The sequence below is a fragment of the Rhizopus delemar genome, genomic scaffold (assembly GCF_000149305.1).
Source record: "Rhizopus delemar RA 99-880 supercont3.1 genomic scaffold, whole genome shotgun sequence".
Lineage (NCBI taxonomy): Eukaryota > Fungi > Mucoromycota > Mucoromycetes > Mucorales > Rhizopodaceae > Rhizopus > Rhizopus delemar.
The window spans coordinates 4256307-4264954 of record NW_027137827.1 but is presented as its reverse complement, the minus strand read 5'-3'; the positions used below and the strand labels follow the sequence as shown (position 1 = coordinate 4264954).

At 36.5% G+C, this 8648-nt stretch overlaps 4 protein-coding genes across 4 annotated transcripts; 3 read left to right on the top strand and 1 right to left on the bottom strand.

The window, feature by feature from the left end:
- Positions 1-2134: 2134 nt before the first annotated feature.
- RO3G_01646 (uncharacterized protein) lies at positions 2135-2404 on the bottom strand (the record flags this gene model as incomplete). Its single annotated transcript, XM_067656237.1, has 1 exon — positions 2135-2404. The coding sequence occupies one exon, from the start codon at positions 2402-2404 to the stop codon at positions 2135-2137; it is 270 nt and encodes an 89-aa protein (XP_067512338.1).
- Positions 2405-3301: 897 nt separating this feature from the next.
- RO3G_01645 (uncharacterized protein) lies at positions 3302-4355 on the top strand (the record flags this gene model as incomplete). The annotated part of the gene is made up of 5 exons (XM_067656236.1): positions 3302-3445; positions 3509-3613; positions 3665-3755; positions 3808-4042; positions 4163-4355. The coding sequence occupies 5 exons, from the start codon at positions 3302-3304 to the stop codon at positions 4353-4355; spliced, it is 768 nt and encodes a 255-aa protein (XP_067512337.1).
- Positions 4356-5717: 1362 nt separating this feature from the next.
- On the top strand, positions 5718-6281 carry RO3G_01644 (uncharacterized protein; the record flags this gene model as incomplete). The annotated part of the gene is made up of 1 exon (XM_067656235.1): positions 5718-6281. One exon carries the CDS (start codon positions 5718-5720, stop codon positions 6279-6281), a length of 564 nt encoding a protein of 187 aa, XP_067512336.1.
- A 1025-nt stretch (positions 6282-7306) lies between these two features.
- On the top strand, positions 7307-8406 carry RO3G_01643 (uncharacterized protein; the record flags this gene model as incomplete). Its single annotated transcript, XM_067656234.1, has 2 exons — positions 7307-8266; positions 8392-8406. 2 exons carry the CDS (start codon positions 7307-7309, stop codon positions 8404-8406), a joined length of 975 nt encoding a protein of 324 aa, XP_067512335.1.
- Between the last annotated feature and the right edge of the window lie 242 nt (positions 8407-8648).

Sequence of the window (8648 nt, the reverse complement as noted above, 5' to 3'; positions counted from 1 at the left end):
ATAAACAACCGGATCTTTTGTAAAACTGAATTTTTTTGTTTTGTGACGCCTCCCTCACACTCCTTGACCTTTACAATCCCAGATAAGAAAGCTATTTTTTTTTTAAAATAAAAGTCATTTTATTATTCAAAGGCCCTCTGTTTTTTAAAATATTACATTTATCTGCATAGTATATAGCACATCATCTATCATGTAACGTCATTACTTTATATCTTGTCTTTATATTATTAAAACACTTGATTTCGCACATTTTGTATACACTGGGGCTGTGTCTAAAAAAGATGGGGGATTGTAGCAAAACCAAAAAAACTTAAACTTGTACAATCACTTATAAGCACTAATATGAGGAAAAAACAAGAGAACAAAGGGAAACACTTGTATTTATGTTATTCTGTATTGTTTTCAGTTTTTTTTTTTAAAAAAAAAAAAAAAAAACTCCCAAAAAGGAATTGTACGTGGCATCTAGAACTTGTTCTTTTATCATAAAAGGTACACCATTTCCGGAAATAAATTGCACAAATACATTTTTTTTTTTTAAAATTTTAAATATTATTTGTTTACAAAGTCCATTTTAGCGCAGGTTGTCTATCGCATTTGTTCGCCCGGACTAGTTCAATAAAGTAAAGGAAAGTGAGGCTAAAAAACCCTTCGAAATCAAAGGTAAAAAAAAAAAAAAGGTCAATGGAATAACATTTGGAACATAGTAACACTCTTAATGCTTTAAGAACCAATTTAGAAGGAGCTGACCATGTCGAGGTCTTGTACAAATGTCTATTTGGTGGTAAAGATTATCTAGTTCAAATAGAATTGAACATATGGTTGGCCGACGAAATATCCAAGGGATAATTGCACGACTTGAACGAGGAATTTTTGTTGGTGAAAGATTCAAAAGAAACGACAAAGAATTTTCAATAGTACTAGGTATTTGTATGTTGAGACATTGAATTGCATGCGCTTTTGTCAGCATTTGATTCGGATGGAGAGGACAGGACCTGGGCTTGCTGCCAGACAGCCATCCAAGGCGCCATCTTATGCATCAGCTACGTTCTTTTCGAAACACTGGCAATCAAAGGATTGGATCAAGTGAGATTGTTAGTCGACGGCAATATAGCAGTTTTGAATCTTCATGTTTTTTTTTTCTTGATAATTCAAAACTTGTTATAAAAGTTTTTTCTTGATAGCCTTGATAGTCTTGATACTGAGTTCTTCCACTGGAGGAGGTATGCTTTTCCAAAGCGAGAACTTGGACAGTTTTTACCATTGCTGGTGTCTGTCATGTTTTATGTGCGACATACGCTTTGTCAGGAGAGCGTCTTCAGGTAGCGTAAAAGATCGAAAGAGAACTTGAGTTTGGGGTATGCTTATTCATTCTTTCATTGTTGGCGAGCGCGATAAGTGACGTACAACTTTGGTTAAAGCTATTTTATATGCACTATATATTCGTCGTAAATATTCATTCTGAGAATCTTCAATTGCTTTTATTTGGGAAGCAATAAACCAACTGATTGCTAATCCATATTCTATGGTATTGTTTCCAATGGGTGAGGCATTCTATTTGGTGGTAATAACCAAGTTTCTATGATTAATAGGACAGATGAGTGTTTTGCTAGAGATAGAATAGGTGTTAAAGCTTGCTTGGGTAACCCAATGGTGTTGAAGAGCATGATATTTAGTTGGTTTATTAGATATAAAAATCAATGCTATGTTGGGAGTTGTTGACATTGTTCGAGGAACTGTGGTTATTCTTGTGCTCATTAGATGTGCTCATTTTATCGTCCTCTGAGTAGAATAGATTATTTACCATTTTTGGTGTCTTGGGCGTCGCGTTGGAATGATGTCTATCCTTTAGAGGAGAAATGGCGGGCAACAGAAAACTTGATGGGTATTCTTATGAATTGTAACTCGAGTTCCATACAATCACTACGATGCATAAAAGAGCGGCTTGTATGTTCTTCTAATGGGTAAATTAGCGTATTTAGAGTCCGTAAGATTTTGGGAGCTACAAGGATCAAAGTCATCTTTGATCGTAGTTTTGAATCATCAAATTTGCTGTCGCAGTTCAGCAGCGTAGTCATTGTGAATCAATAAAACCAGGATATTTCTATCAGGATAATGTATGTCAAGGGTTCGGTTATTATTCGAGATTTCGGCAAGAGAGATGTTGATTTAAACTAGGAAAGGGGACCGTAGCTTGAATTTGTTGTAAAAGTTGTTGCTGGAATTTATCAGTTTGAGAGTGAAGGCGAATAATTTCTGCTCTTGCTTGTTGGAGCTCTTGTGTCAAGCGTTGGATTGTATCAGGGAGAGTTTGCAAGTCGTCTTGGCTATAGTTGATTGTTGGTGTGTGCGTATTGTTAGTTTCTTGGAAAGATCTAGTTTGTTTCATGCCTGTCGATACCTGCATTTGTGGTCGTTCTTGAATCTTGAACAATATGCTTCATTGATGTTGCTTGAAATCATTTGCCACAGCTAACGTAACGGAACAAGAGTTATGGTGGATCTGATTTGGTAGAATCATGACGTCGGAAGTGACCTTGTTGATTACAGTTTGGGCATATTACACGTTTACGCCCTTTACTAGATGTTGAGAGGAGAGAATCAACTTTCTCTGAGGGAGAATGATGGTTTATTGACCTCTGAAGACTATTGCAGTCTATAGGCATTGGATGATGCTAATAAATATCGAAATTGAGTTGTAGCTGTTGTTTTGTAGCATAAAAAATTTAAGACGAGCGTTGAATTTGTTTCCAAATTTAGTAAAAATTTGCGGATTATAAAATACTAAACCGCAATTTGAGAACTGATAATTCGCAATATGGAAAAAATATTTCCGTAATTTAGAAGTTAAAAACCGCCAAAAGGTTTTGATACACTGTAAAATGTTTCAATTTCCTTAAAAAAAATTTAATTTCCCCACATTTATATAAGCCATTTGTTTTTTTTTTTTTTTTTTTTTTTTTTACTTGACCAAAAAACAATATGCCACCCCAAGAGCCAATATATTCATCCACAAGCTTGATAGAAAGAGAAAGTTCTAGCGAATCTCTAGATATGATGAGAAATGACTATGTACAAGGCACTAACAGAAAGTAAGGTATGCCCTATTTAAAAACACAGTTGAAATACTTATCATTGAAACAGATCACGGAATACTGAGTATACTCGGGAACAACTGGTAAAGCAACTATATATATATATATATATATATATTTGCTCAACTAACAGTTTATAAAAAAAGCTTTCCTATGCGAAATGTTTCACAACCGATATTACTACAAGTCCTTCAACATTGACAAAAACAATGGACATCATTTCGTCAATACCCAGTGCATTTATTAGATACGGCATCCTTTTTCCACTTCGATGCTTGAGTTTAAGTACCTCGACTGTGGCATTCTTTACTGCGCTACCTGTTGCTGTGACATTCAAAAGTGATAAGCTTGTTGTAAGTAACTTCTTTCGGCAAAAAAGAAATGAAAACGATCCAAAACTAATTTTTGTTGTACAGTCTCTTTCTGTAAAATACTATTGTAAAGCCATATTGCTTTCTCTCGGCGTAAAAGTGAATTACATAGGAAATAAGCCTACATTGGATTCACCCCATGTTTTTGTCGTAAGTTTCTTAAAGAGAGACAAATATTTATCTTATTGACTTTCTTTATAGGCCAATCATACCTCTTATTTAGATTATATCCTTCTCAGTGCTCACCAATTTCCCCATGCAGTTGTAATGGCAAGACATGGAGGGGCTTTAGGTAACAAGGCGGTTCAACAAAGGAAAAACAATACGATTAAACAAGTGTTTAGGTTTTTTGCAAAACAACGGGTTAAATTATTTGCATTCTTTGACATTTGATCGATCAAACGTGACTGAACGCAAAGATTTATCTGAGAGTTTAAGGAAACATGTCAAGGCACCAGAGAACCGAGGCAACCCAATGATTATATTCCCAGAAGGTACCTGTGTCAACAATAGATATGTCATTCGCTTTCAAAAGGGTGCCTTTGAGTTAGGAGTCAAAGTGTGTCCTGTTGGGATCAAGTAAGCTACTGTCGATCTCTCAATCAGTAACATTAATCAATGTGAACATAGATACTACAATACTTTTGGAGACCCCTACTGGGATACGCGTAAAGGATTTATGCATTACGCTTATTATAGAATGACAAGATGGATAACTCCTGTTGACGTGATTTATTGTGAACCGCAATCACCCAAGGAAGATGAAGATGCTGTAGAATATAGCGATCGAGTGAAGGAAATAATTGCTTCCTCAGCAGAGCTTGAGCAGGTTGATTTCAATGGTATGGCAAAACGTGAATTATTAAACGTGTTGGAAGAAAATAACAAATAAGAATGGTTCACGTCAAGTCACCTTGTATTATTGGATTTCAGAAATATATTTGTACAATAGTAAATCAATATAGAGTATATATTATACAAACACATAAAACCACTCCCTGTAAAATAATAAAAACACATTTTTAAAATATTTCTTAATAAAAGCAGCAAACGCGGAAAAAGAGCGCTCAGGAAGGAAGGAGAGCGTTATGATGAAAGAAATATAATACCCACAGTCAAGTGGGGTGGAGGTGGTGCTATGGTTTGGGGATGTTTTTGGGGAGGAGGTTTCGGACCTTTAGAAATTATTGATACCAGTTCCGTAGACCAAGAAACATACATCAGTATTTTGACCAATAGGTTCCATCCTTGGTTTACAAATGCCACGTTGCATCAGGAGAGGGATTTCATCTTCCAAGAGGATGGAGCTTCCTTCCATATAGATGGTTATGCTCGATGGTGGAAGGAACCCCACCAAATTAGGAGTTTTGAGTACTGGCCTGCTCAAAGCATGATTTGAACCCCATTGAGCATATACGGAATGCTCTTAAAAGGCAGATTGAGAGAAAAAGATCGTTGGTCAAAAACTTGGAGCAATTGAAGGTGGTTGTACAAGAAGAGTCAGAAAGAATGGATGATGAGTTTGCCGACCAATTAGTTCGAAGCATGAAGAGACGATGTGAAGCAGTTATCAAAGCTAAAGGCGGCATAACAGAATACTGAAAATGATTTGATACATATATCCTTAAAATAAACATCTGAGCCTTTCTTTTCTCAAAACTTGAAGTCCCAAGCTTAAATATACATGTATTAATTAGTTTTGAACTTACATGCCATATTTTTTCAAAATACTGTTTCAATATTTTGTCCCAATATTTATTTGGTATGGCTGCAAGTCATGTACTGCATTCTTGTATTGTTTTAAATTTTTGCTTTACTATAATCTATACCAATTATGGCATTGTCAATAATTTTTTTTAATAGGCAGTCCCTTTTGTTTATGTATAAGAGGATAGCCTGTAGTTGTTAGGAATGATCACAAGTCCATATTGTAATAATGATTGACCAATAAAATATGATTTGAAAAGAAGCAGTCAGAAATTCTCCTGAAAAAAAAAAAAAAAAAGTATAAAAAAAGGTCTTATTCACTGTTTCCATTTTTTTTTCTTCCAAGATCATCATTCACTTCTTTCGTGTTTCAAATTTTACGATAACTTTGAAACCCAACCTAAAATTTATTCGTTTTTGTAAACATCCAACTGCTAACAACTATCCTCCAACACCAGCTTATATATCTTTATAAATTCGTTCTTTCCTTACCATGGAAAACGCAAATCAGTCAGATTTAGCCACCACGTTGGCTAATCTTTATAACATGGTCCACCTCCTCACTGACCAGATAGCCGAATTAGTCATCCGTTTTGACTCATTAGAGTCTGCTAACCATCACCTAAACAAGGAACTTGACCGAATGACTGCAGTTGTCAACCAATTGACCGCCTCCAATACTGCTGCAGAGTCTAAAAACGTCAGAAACACATCCCCCACTGTCAACAGTAATACTACTGACCCACTAGCCTCTGAAACTCGCGGCACTGAGGCAAGCCAATATGCTCATCAGCATAATAACAATGTCACGACGACTGAGAAATGGACCACAATTGTTAAGAAAGCTCCCAAATATCGTGTGGTTACCTCTACTCACAAGCGAATCGCTACCGCACGTGCATTCTCCACTCCTTCCACCGAGCTTGCTGGATATGATACTGTCTATATCCCTCGGTCACGTCGTTTGAGTCGCGTTGAAATACGAAGACGATTTCATCGCCTGGGCATCGATACCAATCGTATCATTGACATAAGTCTCCCTGCACGTTCTTGTCGTATCCCAACATACTTTAAACATGATTCATATTCAATTTATAAGAAATCAGAGTAATGAATGCTTTACAAAGATTTATTACAGTCTTTTCTCTATTGTTCGGTCATAACTAATTCCACTCCTTTAACTCAATGCAAGCTTTTAATATAACTCCTGATGCAATGCAACATAAATGAAAGATCAGATCTACTTAAGAAATAATTATAAAACAGTCCACTTGCATAACCAGGAACAGATCCTCACATTAAAACTTATTGACACTAGATCTACAGTTATAATTAATTAAAGTATCTTGAAAAGGATTTAATTAAACCTCCATGAAAATAGTATAAATACCAGACATTATAATATTAAATAAAGATATAACTTTTTTCAGTCTCGTTGAATTTTATAGTCTTTTTTATTCTTACGAGATAACACAGTTCTGTCATTGGGCTCTTGATACATCAGGCCTTCAAATCAGAACTTGTTGCAACTTTAACTGAATGTAACATAGAGATCATTTCCGTTTTCTCTCCATCATCACCTGAGAATATTGCTGATCCTAAATATAACACATGCTCTATTGAAGACCGTACCAGATTAGGACACGCCCTCCATCAAGATCGATGTATTCGCACTTTGAGGTTCATCCGTCCCCATTTAGTTTCTAGCGTGGCACGCTATTTTACTGCTCAACAATGGATTAATGAGACCTTGGCTAATGACATCATTAAAGATCGTGTACCACAACCATTGAAAAAACGCAAAACCGAGGATCCCTCCACCATTACTGATGTCTTTAGCAGATTCCGTCCATCGTCTACTAACAATGATTCTGACGATATGGAATTGGAAATTGGCGAAGAATTTGCGCCTGGGGCCTTTGATTCAGACTCTGAAAACGAGAATGACCCCACGGACAACGGCAATCCAGATCACGTAACGACGCCTAACCACTCATCCCAATGAGTGAGTCACGTCGATCAACAACGGTCAGAATAGGCTCTATTAACTGTCAGAGCTTATCCACACCTCATGATTTAACCAAAAGACAGGCATTTACTAACTTTCTACGCCACCAATCTTTAGATATACTAACCATGCAAGAAACTCACGCTGCTACTATAGAAATACAACAGTCCTTGAATATGCTATTACAAACAAAATCCGCCTGTTGGTCCAATTTTTGTGGTATTGTTTCACTTAACCGCCACGTTACCATCAATCCAATCCTATCCTCTCTTGACCATCGATTTTTGCTTGTCTCAGTCGAACACAACAATTTTCACTTTCCTCCTTTCTATGTCTTGACAATTTATACATATGCAGATCCTATTAAGCGCAGAAAATTCTACCTATCCCTTCTTAACTTTGCTCCATTAGTAACACTCATTCAATCACACAACAAATTAATCATAACCGGTGACTTTAACTACTCCCCAGTGAACGCATCGGGTACTCCTCCATCATGGAGAACTTTGGTGAATCAGAACCTGCTGGACTGTATGGCATCTCCTTTGGATATGCATCCGACATTCCGTCGCGGGACATCATTAAGTACCATTGACTATATTTATGCTTCCCCTTTTCTACATTCACTTTTATGTTCCATTTCAATAGACTTTATCAATAGTTCATGGACCGATCATGCTTTACTATCAGCCTCCTTCCAATTCCGTAGTGGCTCCCATGGTCCTGGACTATGGCGTATGAATCCTAACCTAATGAAGAATGACAAATTTGTCAGCCGTCTCTCTGAGGCCATAGATACCTTTGCAACCTCCCTTCCCTCTGAGTTAACCGATCCCCACTTGCACTGGGAAAAGCTGAAGGAAGAAATCCAACGCGTTGCCCGATCATTCGGCCGTCGTCAGGATTCCTGGAGATATCAACAACTTCGACGACTTCAAAGCAAACGCAACCGAATTCTACGACAATATAAGACTGGTGGTCACTTGAATCATTTACTACCTGTAGTGGAACATCAGATTGGATTCCTACAAAGTGAGATCACCGCGAACAACATTCTTCGTGCTGGTCGATACTGGTGTTATGTTCTGGTAAAGTAAAAGAAATAACAAAGATAAACCAAAAGAATACTTTTTGAGACTGAACTTTATTTAAGACAATCTTCTTTGTTAAAAAGAAAACATTACAAAGTCTACTATTTATATTCTTCTATCAGTTGGCGGGTAAATGAGTAGTTATGAGCGTAGATCCAATCATTGACACGTTTGATTGAATAGTGATCACTGAATCGATTATGAAAATTTTTAATTCGTTGTTTTTATAGATCTTATTGTTCTTTAACTGATCTGGGGGAGTTGTCCCGTCTTCATTGAGAGGAAAGATATATTTATATGAAATACCTCCAGTCAGATCAAAGTTGACTAGGTACCTGATCCATTATTATTCATTTACAGAAATGATGAATAGTAAAGA